The 23,111-nt window shown below is 42.2% G+C and overlaps 1 protein-coding gene across 2 annotated transcripts in view; it reads right to left on the bottom strand.

The window, feature by feature from the left end:
* Positions 1 to 23,111, bottom strand: part of COL11A1 (collagen type XI alpha 1 chain) — a 190,275-nt gene that overhangs the window by 16,209 nt on the left and 150,955 nt on the right. For both annotated transcript variants that reach the window (XM_066246823.1, XM_066246824.1), the window contains exons 46-57: positions 22,675 to 22,782; positions 19,200 to 19,253; positions 17,585 to 17,638; positions 16,267 to 16,320; positions 12,948 to 13,001; positions 11,802 to 11,909; positions 11,461 to 11,514; positions 10,194 to 10,247; positions 9,079 to 9,132; positions 3,894 to 3,947; positions 3,271 to 3,378; positions 2,733 to 2,786 (exon numbers count right to left, since the gene is read on the bottom strand). In XM_066246823.1, the coding sequence (XP_066102920.1) occupies positions 2,733 to 2,786; positions 3,271 to 3,378; positions 3,894 to 3,947; positions 9,079 to 9,132; positions 10,194 to 10,247; positions 11,461 to 11,514; positions 11,802 to 11,909; positions 12,948 to 13,001; positions 16,267 to 16,320; positions 17,585 to 17,638; positions 19,200 to 19,253; positions 22,675 to 22,782 (810 nt within the window). The remainder of the gene's footprint in view (positions 1 to 2,732; positions 2,787 to 3,270; positions 3,379 to 3,893; positions 3,948 to 9,078; positions 9,133 to 10,193; positions 10,248 to 11,460; positions 11,515 to 11,801; positions 11,910 to 12,947; positions 13,002 to 16,266; positions 16,321 to 17,584; positions 17,639 to 19,199; positions 19,254 to 22,674; positions 22,783 to 23,111) is intronic.

Below are 23,111 nucleotides of genomic sequence, written 5' to 3'. Positions count from 1 at the left end.
ATAATATTCTCTTAAGAAATTGCAAACTCTAAAGGAGGAATACGACGGAGCAAAATCGGTTTCTTAATCATTTTCATCAGCGGGAAACAGGAAACGGGGAAAGATCCGATATGAATAGTAGTTATAAATAACCCTCTGAATCTGGAGCCTATCAAAAATACAAACTGCATATGAAAATGTTATTCCAAGTAGACATATTTTCTATTTCCCCTTTAGGATACTGTAAATTGATAAGCCCTAGGGAAATACATAATTCATAAGTAATAAAGTGAGAAGGAAAACAGGCATTCCTAAGTGTCTAGAATCCACAGTCGAACATTTTGCCCTGAAGCATTATGCTTTTGCAGAATATTTGCTTTGATACGCATCTCAAAACTCTAGTGCATTCAAGTTTCAAGAAACCGCAGGTCCTAAACTTTAGTTAGAATGCAATATTGTGAAAGAGTACTTAATTTGGTAAAATAGCAAACATTCTGTTGTTTAAACATGCTTAATCATTAGGGACTGCTACACAGCTCAACCTGTTTACCGATAGTTCAAATGTAGCATTAAAACACAAATCAAACCGCAATTTAGTAACTTATCCTGCCATGTATTCAGGCATTTATGGTTTGAAAAATAACGCTATCAGACCTTTTATGTATCAGTCCGCGAACAGATGGACTGTAAGCTAATACTAGGATACACTTGTCCAAAGATAAACACTGAGCAATTTTTCAGCTATCTACATTAGAACAAATAAAATGGAAAAAATACAAAGCAAAAACGAAAGCTTAGAACTGAAACAGACGTGCTGATCCTGACTTCAAAAAGTAAAATAATTTAAACGTCATACATAACATCCATGATGGATGCTATTAATGTGTTTATTTTACAGAAGAGGAGGCTAACGCTTAAAAAAAAAGAAAAGCATAACTTTCCAAAGGTCACCAAGCAACAGGTCAGTGGTAGTGCTCGCTTTTGAACCCGGGGAGCCTGTCTCTAGAATCGATAATCACCTTAACCAGTGACCACGCTACACCCCTATTCACTCCGATCAAAAGCTGCCTAGAACAATGAATCTCCCTTTAGCCGAGTTGAGTTTGAAAGACCATTAAATTGCCATGAAAGACATCCTGGAGATGATTTGTCCACTTGTCCCTCATCTCATGAAGACCAAGTCATATTTTCATTGAAATGAGGTATCACCGTCAAATGATGAAACACACTATAAAAAAAAAGCTACACTTATGTACTTAGAACGAGCAGCCAGAGCAAGCCCTGGCGCCCCTGCTCTGAATCTGATGCTCTTCCTGTCACTCTGCTGGAAGCACGTGAGCCAATCGGCCCCTCCCTCGCTCGCCACACTCACGAGTACCGAAGAGTCAGAAATACGAACGTCTGCGAGCTGGATTCCGGGGGTACACGTCTGATGGCTTTAGTTTTAATATGAGCTAGAGGAAATCTCCGGTTGATTTCAGGGTGACGTTAGGGCGGAACGCTTCCTTTTCCAGGCTCCGAGGCTGTGCAGTCAGTAGTTGACCACCGTGAGGGAGCGCGTCCCTAGAGGGTGCACACGGGGACTTGCTCCGGCTTTGGCTGGACCCCGCTTCCTGGGCCAGTGGGGTCCAGTGCAGAGCTCATCATCTCCAATCACTCAGAACTTGATAGCTTTTATACAGTTACTAAAATCAGTCATCTTTAACTTCCCAGAGAAAGGTTTAAAAAAACTCTGTTAGAGTGCTGAGACAGCTGGTGTGCTTGAGGAAATTTTTGTGACATTTATAGTCAAAGGGATGACCCCCATTCCTCCTGAGTGAGTGAGATTGTGACACTCAGTTTGGATGGTTTTACCGGGATGTCTGTGTCTCTGAGACATTGATACTTTCACGATCAGCGCTTTTGGACCGCTTATGTTATTACACGGGAGAACTTGCCTAGTTGAACCAATGTGCGTCGCCTGCAGAATTCTGTAAACGTTTAGTGTGGTGTTTGGATTAATCCTTTTACACGTAACTCTTTCTGGAAAATGAAGTTCAAGTACGTCTGCTATAAAATAGAGTCTGTCGTGTAGTAAGCAATCTCGAAAGTAAGACTTGCATGTTCAGATTCTGTAGCGAGAATAGCCCGGGATTCTGTAATCAACTCTATGATCACCAAGGCCCTGTCAAGAACTTCATCTATGAACTCTAAGCTGGCCAATGAAGAGCTTTCTTGCGTTTGTCAAGCACGTCATTTGCATACAGGTGTGCACAGTAACCTCGCTTTGGTGTGTCACACCTCTCTCCTCCCGTGGGGTGAGGGTTTTATCTTTCAGCTGGCATGGCTCACCAAGAGAACAGTCAGTGTATTTTGGTGAAGGGATCTCTGGACTGATTGTGTCAACATTCTTCTTTTAAATGTAGAGCCAGAAAACTTGAGGCCATGGCATCCTTTGGCGGAGGGGGGGTGGGTCTGTCCACATTTGGAAAGGAACTGGCCGGGCCAGTAGTGCCATTTTATTCAGAGTGGAAATATTTTTTTTCCTCCAAAAGATGTAACAAAGCAAAGATCTTCTGACCAAGGGGCATAGTTTCCAAATAACCTATCAGTTAGAGTTGAATTATTTTCTTCTTTTTCGGTCTAATACACTTCCTTGAATGTTGTACAAAATATAGACCAATTTATAGATAGAATTTCAGTCATTCCCAGCTTATAGACATTGTTGCTTCTGGAATTCTCCCCTTCTAAATGACAGGAAGGGTGGTACTCACCAGAGGACCGGGGGGCCCATCCTGTCCTGCAGCTCCAGGGAGACCTTGTTCTCCCTAGGAAAAATCGATAGGATTAAGCTTTTAAAAAGTTAACAGAAACAGATTTCCTGTTTATGTTAATTTTGAAAATACAAGAAGAACTAAGACAGACATTGCCTATGGAGTCCATGACAGGAAGAACTCTTACCAAGCAATTTCGAGTCTTCTCACTTTGGGTGTGTTTGTCTATAGGCAACACACCGACACAGACATACACACTCATACACACTTATGCATGGACTCAGGTATAAAAATACGACATCTTTGAGATCTCAGGGTTTAGTGTTCTATTAAGCCTTTATAAGTTAGGACTTCACTGTGAACTTACCAAATAAATGTCATACTTAAATAGCTAAGATTTTATTATTGCATATTATTTCCTGAATTGCCATTCACATCCACACTCTCATTTATGAAACACTGCTGACATGGACCTTTTCATTTAGAATGAAATAAAACGCTATTTTTAAAGATGGCGGTTTTAAGTACGGATGCTCACCACGGGGCCAGGGATGCCCCGGAGACCCTCCGGCCCGGGCTTTCCGGCAGGTCCCTGAGGACCGACGGGGCCAGTTTTCCCAGGAGGTCCTTCTGCACCCGCTTCTCCCTGTGAGGAAACACACAGCGTGCACATGTTACCCATGAGGCCAGGCGTCCTGGCATCTTCCCAGAAGTGTTAGCTGGACGTCCCAACCCCCGCCCCCGGGCATGAGCCCTTCACGCATGGTACCCACAAGCTAGAGCAGGGGTCCCCAAACTACGGCACGCGGGCCACATGTGGCCCCCTGAGGCCATTTATCCAGCCCCCGCCGCACTTCCAGAAGGGGCACCTCTTTCATTGGTGGTCAGTGAGAGGAGCACATTGACCATCTCATTAGCCAAAAGCAGGCCCATAGTTCCCATTGAAATACTGGTCAATTTGTTGATATAAATTTACTTGTTCTTTATTTTAAATATTGTATTTGTTCCCGTTTTGTTTTTTTTACTTTAAAATAAGATATGTGCAGTGTGCTTAGGGATTTGTTCATAGTTTTTTCTTATAGTCCGGCCCTCCAATGGTCTGAGGGACAGTGAACTGGCCCCCTGTGTAAAAAGTTTGGGGACCCCTGAGCTAGAGCATACCTTGGCACCTTTTTCTCCTTGTCGTCCCTCTGCACCTGCGGCGCCTGGGGGACCCTGCAAACATAACACACTCAGATTTCTTTCTTGCATTTACACAGTTGTCTGTGACACACAAAGCTTGACATTTCTGAATCTTTGTAGCAAAACTGATGTAGAAAAGAATTACATAATATTCAAAGTATCAAAGAAAAACATTTTGAATAAGAACAGAAGATGTTAGAATCCCCATTTTATTTAAACTGTGTCCCTGATAATTGCTCCACGTCCATGGTGTTTTCTCGCTCATGGCATTTCCTAAAACCCTGTCCACGCCACAGGAGGAGGGCGCTGGCTTTGAGAACCCGCGACAATCGACGTGACACGTGGATATATCCGTAATAAACTTATTCTAACACAAGCAAAATGGACCGTTTCATTATAAAATATTTTTTCCACTAGTTAACTAAATATTCTTTGTTAACAAGCATTAAATGTATGGTGATGCTGAAATTTTCTGCACCAGTGTGCACACAAGTACACAAAGTTGAAAAAAGAAACTTAATGATCTCAAGAAAACTGCGTTCATTTTCTTTTCCCCGACTTTCTTATTCTCCACTTGTTTATTTCAATTGTGACAATCAGTTGTGCTCAGAATCATGGGCTGAGACGGGGGGGGGCAGGGCAGTGGAGGTGGTGTTAATTGGCGAGTGTAAGGTGTGGCGGGGGGTGCTTCTCTCTCCCAGATGCGGTTTAATATTCTAATGGTCAGGACAGGCTAGTCTCTCATCTGGTCTTTTAAATCCATGTTTAAATTGGGTATCCAGCCCTTCATTAGGCTCAGAGAGCTCCGTGAACCCATCTCTGAGAGTCAATGAATATACAGGTATCAGTAATTTTTTTCTCAGTGTCAGCGCCGTAACTCTGTATATATTACTCGGCACTGGTTATGCTTCAACTCAGACATGAGAGAAGGTATAAATTCTGTAAGAAGTCTTTCAAAGCAGCAGCGATATCTAAATAATAATATATGCCATTAAAATGTAAGTGCATCTTTTAGATTTTATACCATTTATGCCAGAGGATTTCTCTATAGAAGTATAAGCTTCAACTTATTTCCTGGTGTTCAAATGCCGATTCATAAATTATTCTGGTGTGATGTTTAAAATACGAACCTACACCAAGGAGACAGAACAACCCTAATGAATACTATTTGGGGAACAGAAATGATTCCACAGAGAAAGGGGCGTGTCCTTATTCCATGGAGATTTTCCCTTAAATTAGTGACCTCAGGCATGAGCTCTTACCCTCCAAAGATGGTATTGACACCCATGCCCTTTATAGTATAGATTTATAAAGATCTGACTTTTTTGTTTGTTTGTTTTGTTTTTAAGTTATCAGCTATCTTATAACATAGCAAAAATACTGCTTTTACTGCAAGGGAGAAAAGAAAACCTGAGTTTGAGGAGCCCTGAGAATTTAAACACAGGTCAATGCAACGTGGCCACAAAACTGGGATCCACAGAAAGGCCACACCCCCCATCCTGGCGGGAGCTCTCCCCCCTCTGCTAGATGCCTGAGGGGTGTCACAGCAGACATCTGCAGCTTCACTCCCATTATCTCATTCTTTTCATTTGTATTTATTCCTTAAATAAAAGGATACTTTTTCCAGATGGCCCATCATTTTTAAGAAAAACTAGAATGAAAACAGATAACATACTTTTTGTAGGAGACTAGAAAAATACTAATAATGTCTGTGGGCCACTTTGTAGTTATTTCTCATAGTTCTGTATAAACAGGGACACAGGTTGAGCCTAGTGAATGGCTCAACCGTCCTCTCTTGGTTTAAAGAGTGTTCTGATTGGGAAATCGCTCATAAATCATGAGACAGTAAAACGAGCCTCAAGTGAATTCTCCGTGGCGGTCACTGCTGCATGGAAGTTGCCTCACCGTGAGAAAGCTGTATTAAATAAAGTACCCGGTATAAGGCTCTCCCGGCTGTTTGCACTTCCCAAGATTATTCTATAAGGTGCCCATTCTTCCACGTAGGGAACAAGTGTTTGTCTCCTTTACGTACCAGAAACGGGCGGTGGATGGGGAATACAGAACAGTGAATAAAAGTGAAACCCTACGCAGTTCGCAAAGTGTAGCTATGAAGACAGACACCAAAATGCACAAATCCAGTCCACGGTCAAACCTACAAAGATGCAGTAAGCTGTACAAAATAGGCACACTGGTCCAGTTTCGTAGTAGGCAAGGCATTCCTCAACCCTAATTGCTGATCTGAATCTTAACGTGGGTAAGATTTGCCCTAACACCTGACCATTCACATTCTCTCTCTCTCTCTCTCTCTCTCTCTCTCTCTCTCACACACACACACACACACACACACACACACACACACACACACACACACCTGCTGTGTGGTATACCTGGCTGCTGTAGTAAGGAGGATAAAGCTGCCTTTATTTCTGTTACTTAATATCTGTTATTGTTTTCATCTTTGATTGTGAACTTTCCTTTGGCAATATGAGCCGGACTCTTTAAATTTCCACTTACTACATACATTTTAAAGTTAGAATGTTTCAATTATTTTAGTCAGCTCTAGAATCTTTTTTTTTTTTTTTTCTCAGTGAGATGCATGGAACTAACGAGGTTTTCAAACAGCTGTGGTAACCTGAGTTTTAACATTTCACGGCTGGCTGGCACCCGCTGCAGAATCTCCCAGTGCCTGGAGGAGACATACGTTTATTCTCAAGTGTTTTAACAAACGCACGACGGGGTGTCCGGGTGCTGCAGACGGACAACTCAATTTCCCTGCGTGTTCAATACCTGTCAGCACGTCGCTTCTCAGTACCGCCCGCCGCTCGCGACACTCTGATCAATATTCTATTAGGAAGGTTTATTTGTAAGATGCACTCATGGAAGAGAAGCGATAAGGCCCGGGAACCCGTTCCTAGTCATTGCTACTTTGGCCAGGAGGAGCCACGGCGGTCTGGTCTTTGGTCTGCGTTTCTGGGTCTCCAACGGGGGGGGGGGGGAGACCAAGAGTGGGAGAAATGTAGATTTCCCACAAGATACATACAAAGCCGAGTTAAAGTTTCATGTCCTCGTGGACTGAAGGAAGACAGACAGTGAGGCAGTTCTGTGTTCAAATTCTAAGCGTGTCGATCAGATCCTAGAATTATTGCCCAGATGGAGTATGTTCTTGTTGTTTCCGCGAAGCTGATATTAAATTCGCTCTTTCACCAAAGACAGTACTGCCTGCTGGCTAAGTGCAAGGGCTGACGGACACAGAATTCTCCCCATCAGCGTCAATTCATAAAAATCCCCCCCCACACACCCTGGCCCTTTAGGCCGACAGAGCAATCTCACGTGTGCACAGGGCACTTAAGTTCCCAGGTACTTCCTTTTCCATGAAATCTCAGGTCAATCACATTAGCATTTCCCAAACTCGTCCTGAACTCCTGTGCTTTGGCAAATCCATTTTACTGAAATCGTATGTGGTCTTCATGACTTTCACATTCCCTTTTTTTGGCGGCACTTCTCATCACAAATTCCTTTACAATATATGTTACAGGACTGTCTATACACCAAAGAATAAAGACAGGACTGTCTATACACCGAAGAATAAAGATTACAAATACGTGTCCATTTTAACAGACTCACAGGGTACCGTACTTTAAAAATGTCATTAGCGTTTTATAGACTTGTGTACGCGTCACTCAGCTAGTCCAGTATTGATCACTGTCAAACCCTAATGGCAAAGCAAATCCCACAATAAACAAAAGTAAGTCTGCTATGGCTGGATCTGGGGAGCACCAGACTAAGTGAAGTGAGCCAGTCAGAGAAAGACAAGGACCACAGGGTCTCACGCACGTGGAATCTAATGTGGAACGAAATGTACTAAGAAGCAAAATAGAGACAGACTCGTGGAGGGCAGGCTAACAGCTGTCGGGGTTGGGGGCTGGGGGGCAGGGTGGAGGGATTGAGCACAGAAGGGGAAAAAAACAGACACAACATTGCGGTGACTGCCCGGGGTGGGGGTGAGAAGGGGGGGTAACTGATGATGGACGTAGACTTGCCTGGCGACCGTGAACACTGTGCAGATGGGGTGTTATAGAATCGGGCACCTATACAACTTTGTTAACCAGTGTCACCCCAACAAAGCCAATACAAAGGAAGGGAAAGCTTTCTAAGGACACTGAAGAAAAAGATGACACAGGGAATATGTCAGTTACCTATCTGAACATCTGCAGCCTCTCCACCTACATGCCCCTTGCAACTGTTGCAACCTTCTTTTTCTCAAACCATTTCACCACTTCGGTTTGAATGCTCAACAGTATGCTTTTAACAAGTTTTTGCATCTTAAGTACATGAAATTCTCTATCTGCTCAGGCTACACACTGTATTTTCTCCTCCCCCCTAACTGTTTGAGTTAGGTCAATTCTTGCATCTGAAGTCCATTTTTACCGCCATAGCATATTCTAGTTTACAAATATTTCTGAATGCAGTGATCTTTTCTCCGAGTGTCTCTGGTAGAGAGGCGGCAGGTAGCAGCACCTGGGGCATGAACCGGGGGTGGAACTTGAAGACGGCAGGAAGAGGTCGTGTCCACTAGGTACCACAGAACAGCTTGCCTATAGCCGTCCTACCAGGTCACTCCCAACTCACGTAGATGACAACACCTCTTTTTTTTTATCATGTTTCCAAGTCAGAGACGTTAGCCAGGGTTAAGGCAAGCTAACGCTGTATGCTGACTGCCCTGAACTCACAGCACGATCCTGCGCTCGGGGTTTCACGCTGCTTCTCAGTAGCACTGAGCCTGTGATGTCTGCACCGTGATGTCTCCTCACACTGTTTCTCAGTACGCTGCACCCGTGACATCTCCTCTCTCTGTAAGGCACCAGGCGCTGAAGTTCAGGGTCCTGTCAGGACCTTTCTGTGACAGCCTGCACCACTTGTACAGAGGGCAGACCTCGGCACAGGGACAGGGGAAGCGACTTCTCACTGTGACAGATCTGACCTGCTAGGTAAAGTGGGACCTGTTCTAATAAGTATCTAGGACTTGAACGTTTGGGCGTCGTCATAAATGTGCTTCCTACTGCTTACACACACACACACACACACACACACACACACAATCTGAATTTATACACATAGTGGACAATGAATGGATGTTTCAAATGAGGGATTTTCAAGAACTTACTCTCTTTCCAGGGGGGCCTGGTGGGCCAGCCTCGCCTGATGGGCCAGGAGGACCCTGTAACATATGAAAAATACATTTAAGCAATTGAGGATTGTTTTATGGCCCACGCCCACGGCATTTATCAAAGTCGGGACTAAAAAACCAACCTTCTTCCTTCGTCCCCCCATATCTCTCTGTCCTGGAAAATCTCAGCCCCAATCAGACACCTAACATTCCTTTAGATCTCTGGCAAACGTTAGCGCTGGGACAGTCCCATTGACGACTCGCTTCCTCGTAGGTGGAAGAAAGTGAATCAAAAAAAAGCTGTGTTCTTTTTAAAAGAAATGCTCATTTATATCTGACAAGCATCCAATGGACATACTAAATATAGACTCATACGGGTAATAATCCTACTCCTATCACATACAGTTGTGAAAGCATGAAACGGTTACCTCTCCATGTCCGCCTGTGCTACGCTAGTATTTTTACCTCGGAGTACGAACATGCAGGGATTATGCGCCCCGTTCTTATCTGCACATTATAAGCCTACATCTCTGACGGCAAACAGCCAGGGGGGCGGGGGGGAGGGGGTAGCTGTAGACACCAAGTTATGTTAGGAGGGCAGTTTTGTCTTGGGCTCCTACTCAAGTGAGTGCCTTCCCTAAATTAACCACAGGTGGCCAATGCCCTCTCCTTTGTCATTACCAAACTGAAAAACAAAAACAAAAACATATATATGCCAGTACAATGCTAAATTCATTTAGGTTAGGGACTGAAGTAATTCATGCTCATGACAGTGTGATCATCTAGCTTTTCATTACAGTTTCATTTGTAATTTTAAAATAATGTTTTATTAATACAAATGGATAGAAAGCTGAATTTTTTATGGTCTGGCAAAAGCATTAGTATGATGTCACTAAATTTTTTTTTTTTTTTTTAATGATGAAGACTTTGCTAGTGTATTTCTTAAATCACATCAAGTTAGAAACACTCCAGGTAAGTTGGGACTTTTAACTGGAATTCAAATATACCTGATAATTCTTCCGGAAAAATGAGTACACAGATAGCGATGCTGATTTTCTTAACTGTCTTGAGACTACGTAAAGATTAAATAAACAGAGTGTGTACTTCCTTACCGGCTGACCAGGGTCTCCATCCTCACCCTTGTCGCCACCAACGCCATCTTGACCCTGTAAAGGGAACGGAAAATGAAGCCAGTATTTCTCACTATTAATTCACTTTTATCCGAGGAAATGGCACAAGACACTATGGTGGTCCTTGAGATAAATTATTACCAGGTGGACAATTAGAATATTATACTCTTAATACAAGAAACAGAAAAGGACATAATTAGTCTACAGGGCCAGTGCATTCTTTCACCAGGAATTCGTGTGGTTCAGGTTGAGGTAGGATTTGCCTTCTAGAAGAGACTGAGACCACCCTGACCAGGCGGTGGCGCAGTGGATACAGCGTTAACCTGGGGTGCTGAGGACCCAGGTTTGAAACCCCAAGGTCTCCAGCTTGAGCCCAAGGTCGCTGGCTTGAGCAAGGGGTCACTGGGTCGGCTGGAGCCACCCGGTCAAGGCACCTGTGAGAAGCAATCAGTGAACAACTGAGGTGCCGCAATTACGAGTTGATGCTTCTCATCTCTCTCCCTTCCTGTCTGTCCCTTTCTCTGTCACTCTCTCTCACTTAAAAAAGAAGAAGACACTGGCCCTGGCCGGTTGGCTCAGTGGTAGAGCATCGGCCTGGTGTACAGAAGTCCTGGGTTCGATTCCCGACCTAGGCACACAGGAGAGGCGCCCATCTGCTTCTCCACCCCTCCCCCTCTCCTTCCTCTCTGTCTCTCTCTTCCCCTCCCGCAGCTGAGGCTCCATTGGAGCAAAAGTTTGCCCGGGCGCTGGGGATGGCTCCTTGGCCTCTGCCCCAGGCGCTAGAGTGGCTCTGGTGGCGACAGAGCGATGCCCCGGATGGGCAGAGCATCGCCCCCTGGTGGGCGTGCCAGGTGGATCCTGGGCAGGCACATGTGGTGGGAGTCTGTCTGACTGCCTCCCCATTTCCAGCTTCGGAAAAATACAAAAAAAAAAAAAAAAAAAAAAAAGACACTGAGATACAAGCAAAGGTCTTATACCTTTGAAACAACAGTAATGCTGCTACTGAGATCGTCTGTACAACATAACAAAGTCTAGAAAACTACCCCAAATGCAGAGAGTAATCACGCGTCATAGGTCTAACAGCTTCCAACTACGTGGATTTCACTGTTGTGCTGATTGCAGCGTACGTTTGCTTTGTCCTCCTAGTTTAGGGGCTCCATGTAAGTGATTAAATTTTTTTCTTTAATTAACAATAGAGACACTGGGCCCACCCCGCCCAAATCCCCCCGTGTTTGCCCAGGACACTCACCGCAGGACCAGGCTCCCCGGGGGGGCCAGGGTCTCCAGGAAAACCAACAGGACCCTAGAATGATGGGTTTTTTAGGAAAGGAAATAAATGAAAAATATTTTTTTATACAGTCACGATATTCTGAAGTTTCAGACGTAAAACCGTACAAGGCTATTTCCCTTCTTCTGTTAAGAAATTTTTAAAATGAAGTCGGCTGAGAACATTGAGGACTAGAGGAAATAATAAAAGGTCCGTCTCTCCGGCCTTGGCTCAGAGACCCATGGTTTTCTCATCTTTCTATGACAAGCTCCCAAGTGGCTCTGACTTAAGGTGCTACTTCCCCGGGGACCCCGCCCACTTACCGGGTTGCCTTTAGGTCCATCGTCCCCTGGTGGTCCCTTAGCGCCCGGGGGCCCCGCAGCGCCAGGGGGGCCGGCCTCGCCTTTCTCTCCTCTCTCCCCTTTGGGACCCTGCATGAGGGAACAGAAAGAATCACGATCTCACAAACTGTCAATCAGAGTTTGGTTTTTTTTTTTGGGTTTTTTTTCATTCTAATTTCAGGTGTGTTTATCTATAAGCCACACATGACGCAAACCACAGGCGTAGAATTTTCGTTATTCAGGGAAACCGAGGCCCATCCAGCCTCCTCATGGACAGACACAGAAAGAACACGGACTTTGGAGCCGCAGGGATCTGTGTTTAGATCCCAGCCCTCAGTGTGCTGCATAAAGGAAACGGATCCGCTTTCGTGACCGGGTGACAAGGCGTAATACAGAAGAGACAAATGTACTAATGACCCCCCCCCCACCCCAAGATCTGGTCGGAAGGCAGTTTTTAGCTCTTAGAGAAAGAGCAAACAAGGGTTATCTAATCCAGTCTCTCGGGAAACTAGCTCTTCGAAGTAGGGTGATTTCTCTAAGGTTTTTCATCTCGCTTAGCCGATGCAGACTGTGTTTATGTGAATCAGTGTCTTAACCTCGGCGTGGTGGGTCAGCCAGCTCTTTTCAGCAGGGGGCCGCTCTAGGAATTGCAGGATGGATCTAACAGCACCCCAGGCCTCTCGACATCAGAGGCCAGCAGCAACCGTGCGTCCCAGCGCGACAACCACAGTGTTTCCCCCTGAAGGTCAAAGCCACTCCTGCTGTAAACCAATCTAATCAGAACAATACAATCCTCACAAAATGTATCTTTTTGTTTTTGATGTAACAGTGTTGGTTTGTTTATTTCTCTCGTGGACAACCCACCAAAGAATACATATAATATAATAAACAGCTCGGGTTTGAATGCACTCACAACATATGCAAATGTGATTTTGGCAATTTCTTCATTAATCAAACTATGCAGAGGATATGAAAAATGGTTCAGCAGAAAGGCTCTGCATCTGGGATTCTTCTTAATGGAAAAGCAAGGCAGCTATGACTATATCACAGCGAGAAGTGGAGTGAGATGTGGAAAGTGCTCTTCCGGGGATCCCCGAACACCCGCACGGGTGACAAGGTGGCACTTACCCCGGTGCCCGCCTCCCCCGGAGGGCCAGGGTTTCCTGCTTCTCCGGGTTCACCCTGGAAGGAAGAGATCACACGAGGGTCAGGACACAGAAATGACGTCTTACACGCATAAGCCGCCTCCAGGGGTGAGCATGGCACGTTAGACTGGTCCTTCAACCATCCTGCACTTTGAAAGGGAACATAGGGAGGACGTGGTCCAAAGGTAGGAAATTTCAGATCTGAGAGATGGGTAAGTTCTAAGACCTAATATATCGCGACAGGACGACAGTTCAATTCTGTATTGTATACTTGAAATGGGCCAAGAGGGGGGGACCCTAATTGTCCCCACCTAGACACACACACACACACAAAGATAATCAGGTGAGGTGATGAGTATGTTAATGAGCTGGAGTGCAGGGATTATTTCACAAAACATACATGTATCAGATGATCAGGTTGTACACCTGGAATATATACAATCTTAATTTGTCAACAAGAGCTCAAAAAAAAAATGGGAAAAAAGAACTATAAGAAAGCTATCGGCTATGCACAGAACGTTTCCTTCGGCACACATGAACCCACGGTGAGAACACAGACGTTGGAACTAGAGGGGCAATGACCATTTCTTTTAGTCACCTCAGTTTATTCTGCTGTTTTGTTATCACTCTTGCCCACTATAAAGTTAAACTAAGTCGATTCTTAATGGTTGTTTCCATTTTTCAAATGAGGGAAATGGTCGGTAGTCAACAGATGGGTTTAAATACTTGTCAAAATATAAAGACAGGTTTTTACTCAGAAGCTCTGCATTTGGAGAACACACCAATGTGCACCTGTCCGAGACACACAGAAAAATTACCTTCTGTATACTGGAGCCAAGGGTGCACAGTAGAAATAACAATTGTTTTAGGAGAAAGTCATGTTATGTAAAGGTTAAATACTGTCCCATTTCATATATTTTGAGTGCCATGGGACAAAATTACAAGTTAAAAAAAAAAAATCAAAGATTACAACAAGACTACATTGTACAGATGAACCTGTACTACCAGGATCGACATGGCTACGCCATACCCATTCGAAAACTAGTAACTGATAGGCAAGAACACCAATTCTGTGGAGCAGATCGAGAATAAATTTTAAATTATTACTAGATATCATGCGACTATTCTACCGCAGTCTGTCACACACCTGTTCAGATTACAGCTCCCTTCAGAAGGGACAGCAAATTACTTTGTAATGCCTAATGTCATAACGTAGGCATTAACTTTCAAGGCACAGGTCTGATACATATCTCTGTTTTGAGGAAATTGTTGAAGTGCAGAATTCATCTGTAGCAAATATATATTACATGGAAAACGGGGGAAACATTGAAGCAAAGTGCAGCAGCATGACTAAAGGATACGCTTTTCTTTCCCTATTTCTTTTTTCTTTTTTAAATTGAGTTAGTGACTGAAAATAAATTTTTCAAAATAGGAACGGGGAAGCATTCAGCCAGAATCGAAGCTGGTATCAGAAACCCATAATCTACCGCAAATTATATTACCCCAGATGCAGAAGAAATAAATTAAAATCGGAGTTTCACTTCCAGCTTGCTATCCGTCCCATAGAAAAGAAACATTTTGAAATCAAGAAAAAGTGAAACTTAAATTGAGAAAAGTGAAACTTTATGGTAACAGAGTTCGAGTCCGCTACATTTTCGTCATAAGAAGTGGCAGCACCATCCGGACTGACTGAATCTTTCTGTGGGACCCGGAGTTGGCTTGGTTACCGGACAGGCTCTGCGCAAATGGAAATAGGATGGGAAGGGACTTGCCCAACACTCCAAGCATCTGGCGTCCATGTTTATCTAAGAGTTACACAGAAGGAAAACCATAAGAGCAGCAGCTGAAGTACTTACAATGTTCCCACTGCACGCAAAAGCTTTTAAGAAACAAGTGGGCAAACTGCAAAGGCTACTAAAATGGTTTGAGAATTGGCTTTGTGGGCAACACTAAAAGTAGAGACTGGGTCTCGTCGCTCTGTAGTCAGCACGAGAGGCAGAGGGGGGTGACCCAAAGGGAAGAAAGGGAGGGGTGGTGTCCTCATCTGTCTGGTACGGTGACACCATCAGAGCCGGTGAGCTTTTATGCCGTCGTTCCTTTGACAACGGAACCCAATGAAAAATGATTCTTCAATCCTGCAACTTTCCACACTAACCTTCAACTTTAAGACTAAAAACAGATAATCTAAAAAAAAAAAAACCAGACGGATCGTGCAGTAAGAATTAGATTATAACTTCAAGATGTTTCAGATGAAGAAACTACTTGCATAATCATAGAGGGTTAATTACGTTCAAAACAATAGAATGTGGGCCTCGAGCAGAAATAAACATCTAAATGCTATATTCTAATCCTGTTATGTTGCTTTTCTGAGGGTTAAAATAAATAAATTTAAATACAAGATACGGTATGTCAAAACATTTTGAGACCAAACAACAGAATTTTTACAACGAGGACGTCTATACTTCTGGTATCATTTAATAGAAAAGTCAAGACGTTTCTCTCTCTCCACTGTGTAGTGTTTTATGGTATGAAATTTCATTTTTGACCCTTATAACTGGCAAATATTTTTTTAAGATAAAAGCAAAATAAAATTTCTATTAGAAAATGCACATGAAAGCATAAATAACAAATCCAAGAATTGTTCTGACATTTTCATAAAAAGGAAGAGGAGATGGTTTAAATGGAATCATGCTCATGAGAAAGCAAGCTCCTCTGAGCCCAGGTGTCACGGCACATGCCAACTATTTTGAAAAGTGCCAAAGACAGGCCATAGTACTAGCAGTGAAAATATAACTGCACGTATGACAAAATGAATGATTCTTTTGTAGTTGGAAGGATTCTTTTTTCCCTTTTAAGTCAGTTAAATCAACCGATCTCTTCTCTTTTCAGTAGTGAGTGTTATTAGAGACACTTAGTCTCGTCAGCCATACATGGGTTGGCATGGATGATCTTGACTTATGTCACTTTCTAACGACAAAACCTTAATTCAAGTACTGAAATCTCCAAGCTTCAGCTTTGTGATTGTAAACACGTGGTAATAATAGGACCATCATCAAAGGGCGTTTGTGTTGATCAAAGAGATGATCCATGAACAATCTCTCTGAGAATTAAAAAACATGGCATCTCAAAAATCACTTTCACCTTTAATTATTTAACTACCAGAATGGATGAGCGGTAATTCACCTCACTGCGTGTGAAACACCTAGGAAGACAGTCCTATGAGAAGCCCTTAAAATATTAGTAAATATTATCAAAGTCCACTGTTCCGACTGTTTCACACTGTAAATCACTGCATTCCTTACCTTTTCTCCAACAGCACCAACGGATCCGATGGATCCCGGAGGCCCCTGTGGTCCCTGCAGGACGGGAAGGAAAGAGTTATCCTCATTCTTGCAATGATACCGTCAACTCATAAATACAGATCTACTCCTTCTCAGAGAGAGAAATATATGCGAGAACAGCCCAACTCTTTGGAAGGATGGGACAAAAATCATGCCCTTTATTCACTTGTCAAATAATTTAAGTACAGTAAACTGACTTTCAAATTCACCAGAAGTTTGAACATCAAGCAAGAGACTTCCCAACTCTAGTTATGCCAAGTTGATACTTGGGAGGCTAAATTCAATCTTGCCACCACTGAACATGCCATATTTAGAGGACGATTTTGTCCATCTTTGTAGAGGAATCAAAATACGACTCTGGTTAGGAATTATGCGACCCATCCAAAAAAATAATACAAACTATTTCTCAACCTTCAAACTACTTAAGGGCAATGAAAACCTAAAAGCCTGTTTAAGACATCTGCTCCTAGCACATTCCGGCCTGCCAGAACGGACAGCAGACATAACAAAAGACCAATAAAGACAGGAATAAATGACCTGCTCTTCGTGGAAAAAGTGACAGCAGAAGGAGAGATCACATCAAAGCCTACACATGTGTGAATAGCAACCGTGAGGTAAAGTGGCATTACGTTTCAAAAGCCCTAAAATATCGGAGCAGGTAGTCAATTATCGAGCTCGGGGGGGAGATCGTTTATATCATATGATTGAGAGGAAACCTTTTACGTGGTAAGAGATGCATGATGCACTGTCATGCACAGGATACTCTAACCCGTTTTACAGAATGAAAATACAACATGCGAAGCCTTTAGACAAAAGTCACTGATGACAGATGTGTACGTAAAGGACATTTGGGGTACAGACCTGGGCTAGTACAATCAAAGCCGACTACACACCATCTCCTCATGCAATTGTAAGAGATAAAAGATAAACTGGAAACAATTCAGGGACATCGCAGTTATTATACGCCGGGCACAGTCTTAGCATGCTGAACTGAACCAATGTGGTTATTATAAGCTCACATTTCTCACTCACCAATAGATACACACGTGGAATGTGAACCTTGCATGTATTTTGTATTTGCTGTGATTAGTCCCCTATTGAACCTGTTTCTCTCCCTGTAAAATGAAATGGACTAAGCAGATGGTCCTTGAGCTCAGAGCACTTAAACATTTAATAATAGTGTGATCATCTCCCTGGTATTTTAGCCACCGTCGGCCATTAAATAACGCCCACACCCACATAACTTCAGGATAAGGAACATAGATTTCTCAGTTCTTACATCAGCTCCATTGGGACCTTGAGGACCTCTTGGGCCTGGGGGACCGGGTGGACCCTGTAAGAGAAAGATGTTAAGGTTTATGAGGGCCAAACTCACACGAATGTCTGATATTTTTATTCTGTGATTAAGTAAAAGAAGTTTCAGCCTGTAACATCTCAGTCAGTGAAGCATAGCAGAGTTGTAAGACATTCTTGATGGATACAACATCACATTAGCAAATGATTTTTTTACACATAGCTACAGGGAAATGAAAACTGCAGGGAAAAAAAATTTTGATTATATATTTAAAAAGTCTATTATTATGATCTGGTATAAAGAATTCATAATACGACTAGAAATACTTTATGCTGGAATATGTGAGAATGCTAGCATACTAAAGGAACATACAATTGGAGTAAGAAATAGTACTTGAATAGATTTAGAATTCTTAATGCTATTGAGTATTTTTAAACTTGTGTGTATATATGTATATACATATATTTTGTTTTTTGTCAGCTCTAATGTTTCACATGTCAATTGAAATAAGATTAACTGTTTAGTTGTCTTCCTAAAACGATGCTTCTCTTTTCTAATCAGGCATTAAAATTACCTTGGACACATTTCATAAAATGCTGATGGCCAGAACCCATTACCTCTCGCTTGTGATTAGTCTGTATTGAATACCGGGGCGTTAGTATTTTTTCAAAGGTCACAGTTTATTTTAATGTCATGGTTGAAAAGCTTGTCTACTATTAGCTATTCCCATAGGTCAGGGAGGGTGGATGAATATTCAGGGAAGCACAGCAGTTCTATCTAGAAAGAAGTTTGCTAGGTGTATTAGTGTATTAGATGCTGCTTGGTGTATTAGTTATTCAAGTCAGAAATGTTTATTCTGATGATAAAAATTATTTATCTGATAAAAATAAAATCTAACAATGAAGTGTAAAATTCTCAAACCTGTACTCTAAGGAAGTCAAAATTGGGGCAATGTTGAAAGAAAGGAGCAATCAAGAAATGTATTCATTACATTTCATTATTAATTTCAGTTACCTTGCCTAATGGTTTCCTTACCCCATATTGTGCTTAATAAACAAGTATATGTATTTCAAGTTTTGAGTTGAACGAATAGAGAAGAAACCTAGAATCAATCAATGGAAATTATGTTATAGTATCCTAATGAAGACAGAATGCCTTACTAAATAAAGACCTTCAAAATATAGTTAATTTTCAATACTGTGTTAACATTGGCTAAGTCTTCAAAGTCCAAGGAATACTATCTATACTTGCCCCACAAGAGAGTCTGGAGCTACATACTGTACATAACTGAAAAGAAAAAGTGTCTATACACCTCAGTAACATCCCTACATAGAAAAGAAAAATATATAACAAGACATCAACCAATGAGTGTCCTATGGGTGTTCAACATAACTCCCAAGTGAGAAAGGTAAGAACAGCCTCGAGGCGATGAGAGAGGCTGAGTGGTCGCAGGTGCAGGATGGGCAGAGGAAAGAGGAAACATCTATTTGAAAAGTCACAGCCTTTAGGCAGACTTTGTTCACATTAAGAAACCTTAAGAAAGACATTCGTAACACAGAAGCTCATAATCTCTCTCAAATACTTAAAAATAAAAACTTACCATGGGACCAACATCCCCATTTTCACCCTTTTCACCAGGTGGGCCGGGCAAACCCTAATGAAATACAATAAAAAAAAAAAACCATTAAGAGTCACTCATGTACTTAAAAAGAAACGCTTGGCCCAATTCTAGTAGAAAACCAAAAGTGAAGAAAGAAATCAGCATGAAAATGAGGATTCAAGCACTATCGTGTCAAAATGCCAGGTAAGTACTGACTACATTTGATAAAACCCTGTCTCTACACGTACCAATACAGTGGATGCTTTTTATAATATGATACTGTTTGATTGTAGTTAGAAGGACTCACAGAGCAGGTTCCATCCACCTTGCCCCTGGCTGTGTCTTTTTTTTGGGAAAATTATTTCACTCTCTCTTGATCTTTCTAACTAGTTCCCGACGCAGAACTGTGTCTGTTTCCTCGTTCACATCACAACGCTGTGCACACTGGGATTGTACACAGTCCTTAAGAACACAGCTGTTTGTACACTTTTAGAGAGGAGGGAGAGAGAGAGAGAGCAAGGAGAGAGAGACAGAGAGAGAAAAGGGGAGGAGCTAGAAGCATCAACTCCCATCTGTGCCTTGACCAGGCAAGCCCAGGGTTTCAAACCGGCGACCTCAGCATTTCCAGGTTGTTTGTACACTTTTAATCAGGAGCTACTTTGGCGCTGCTTTGGGGGTTTTTTCTCTCTAGCAACTTAGCAGAGGGTCAGTTAAAACCTAGCGTTTCAATGAATTGTTGACTTAGTGGATGGAGGACTGAATTCTAAGAAAGTAAGTCTAAACATCTCAGTAGAAATGAACACAGATGAAATAAATAATCTCCTTTTGAAGGTCTCTTCTTTCGTTAAGTATGCAATGCAACTTAGACATTAATTCCGTTCCTAGAAACTCTGTATGAAGTAACACTCACCCTCCCTATACTCTGTCCAGGGGTCCTCCTCCTCGTACTGGAGGGTGAGTCTAATCTGGGACCCCCAGACCGCACGGTAGGAGATACCAGGCCCTAGTTTTTTCTATGACTCCCCTCACAAGCCCAGCCCTGCACTACATTTCTTCATGCAAATGATTATGCATAGCAACCTCCCAAGAGAAAAAAAAATTGAAGTGTTTCTTTTTAATGAAGTTTGATTATAGTTCTTATTGTTAAAATTAATAGAGACATAGTGAGTCCGACTCTCTGGTTACAGGGAGCTAACCGTCCTAAGTGATACTCTGGGGCTAGTCCTGTGCTTCTCCCAGGGAGAAAGTTGTACACAAAGAGACTGTGTCTTAAGGTCTGTCAGTTGAAACTCATTTGCCACTTCAGCGATGAAACCCAAAAATGAACTTAGGCAAAGAATGCTCATTCTGTATGTCTCCTTCATATGCAGACAAGAGAGTAAACATCAAATTGAAAAAAACCAAGTCATTTCACCAGCGTGTAATATCATTATTATTTATGCCTATTATAATTGCTAATATCTATTCTGCCACGAAGACTCAATTAAAGGCTGTAGATCAATTGTGAACATGTTAATTACATTAGCCTCTTTTCGGATTCCTGATTTAAGGAGAGAGTTGTGGAAAAACAATCAATTTTTTAGTGGATTTCATGAGTCACCCTCATCAAAGAGCACATTTATTCCCTTGTGGAAATGTAGTTAATTTTTTTATTTAATATTTTATAGATAAAAACTACAAGGCATCTTCTTTAATCATGAGAACTAAATTCCTAAATTATGCCCTTATGGAATTCAGAGTAATATGTTAAGTGAAAAAGCAGAAAATGATTCCATTGGCAATTTAATTTTCAATGTCTGGTTATTGTTTTCAGATATGTGTGTTCTCACACATACTGATATGTGATACTCGTAATTGCTTATTTATTATTGTCTAATAAATGTCAAAGAGTTAAACAGAAATATGAAAGTGAAATCTTTGCATGTTCCAAGATTAAAAGGATATATTTTGGCATTAAAAGCAGAAAATGGTTAATATGTTCAATGGTAGACATTCATTGAATGTTATAATAAAAGTTATAATAATATAATATCTAATGATATTGTTTACAATGTAATTTTTCTTTTTTTTAAAATTCATTTGGGGGGGGAGAGAGAGAGAGAGAGAGAGAAAGAGAGAGAGAGAGAAGGGGGAGGAGCAGGAAGCATCAACTCCCATATATGCCTTGACCAGGCAAGCCAGGGTATTGAACCGGCAACCTCAGTGTTTCCAGGTTGACGCTTTATCCACTGCGCCACCACAGGTCAGGCACAATGTAATTTTTCTAATTATATGCATAAGCCATTTAATATTAAAAACCAATATTCTAGACCTGCCCTGTGGTGGCGCAGTAGATAAAGCGTTGATCTGAAATGCGAGGTGGGCGGTTCAAATCCCCGGGCTTGCCCGTTCAAGGCACATACAAGCAGCAATGAACAGCCAGAGTGAAGCAAGTAGGAGTCAATACTTCTCAAGCATCTCCACTTTGTAAAATCAATAAACAATATCTTTAAAAAGAAAACATTCTGGGACTTGACTTGTGAAAAAACAAAGGTAAAACATTACATTTATACAAATTCAACTTCTGTTTAACTTTTCTACAGCCACACCAATTTTTAAGTACAGCGAATGGATGAGTTCATTTGAACATGTCTAAAATTTCTAATGTGGCATAACTAAACCTGCATAGGGTACCCAAAAATTACTTAAAAAACAAAATTTTACCATCTTGCAGAGGATCACTAGGCAGGGTTAGTGCAAAAGAACCGAGGGGGAAGGGAAGGGAAGGCTGGGGGCCCTGGCTGTGGGAAGCAGTGAGCCCCAGGCGGGCGGAGGGAGTGACAGCTCAGAACCGTGTCCGTTCTGCAATGTCAGCCCGCCAGTCCAGCTGAGGCCCGCATCGGAGCGAAGGTTTCTTAGCCTACAATGCTTTACAACCCTGTGTCTCCTCTGCTGAATGTGCTTTACAAAACACAAATCGTCGTTTTAAATGCTGTGTTAACTGATGGGTTCACCGTTCATGTGTTTATTTTACACATTATTCTGGAACATCTGTTGCTGGTGGCTGTGACTGGCAGTTTTCTCTTCCTCAGAAATGCTTTTACTTTCTGTTAGCCATCTGAAATATATACTAATTTCCCTGCTATGAGATCCGTCAACAAACCAACACAACAACAACGCCCTTCTAACATCCTCCTCTTGACTGTCAGACTGAAATAAGACTCACTGTTTTAAAACACCGTGAGAACAGAGAAGGCAGATGCACCACCCCAGCTGGGTCTAAGAAACACCAGGAACAGACACGAGTGCTGACACAGCTATAGAAAAAATTAATTATCAATAAGAAGAAGTTGAAACTCAGGTATACATTTAAGAAAAAAAATCCTTCCAGTTAAGCAGGTACCAAAAGTTCTGCTTTGCTGTACATCCACCAGAGAACCTGTCCGATCAAAGCAGGTGGAGAACTGCTGAGTACACAAGGCAGAGAGCATCTTACCTGCAGACCGATGGGACCAGGTGGTCCCGGGAAACCTCTGGCTCCCTCATCACCTTTCTGACCGAACATCCCCTGCTGCCCTCTGGGACCTGGCTCACCATCGCCGCCCTGGTGGAGAGCAATGAACATGACCACAAACCAGAAAGACCACGATTCTGACACAAGTGAACATAAAAGTACAGCCTTTTCTAATTTAATCAAAGCTGGTCTATATCTGAGTATCCGAGTAGAAAGTAAATTAAATCTCCTTTATCTGCTGCAAATATACCATTGATTGTTTTGATCATCATCTTTGTTTCTGGAGGGTTTTTTTTAATGTATACCAAGGGAAGTAAAAAGTTTGTAATAAGGGGGCTCTGGGGAATAGTGTTCAGGATTTACTACAAATTAAGTACTTTTCAACTGGTTAGGCTCTATTTTCAGATGAAGTCCTAGTG

The sequence above is a fragment of the Saccopteryx bilineata genome, chromosome 11 (assembly GCF_036850765.1).
Source record: "Saccopteryx bilineata isolate mSacBil1 chromosome 11, mSacBil1_pri_phased_curated, whole genome shotgun sequence".
Lineage (NCBI taxonomy): Eukaryota > Metazoa > Chordata > Mammalia > Chiroptera > Emballonuridae > Saccopteryx > Saccopteryx bilineata.
The sequence above is the reverse complement of the archived record's forward strand: the minus strand, read 5'-3'. Positions and strand labels throughout refer to the sequence as shown.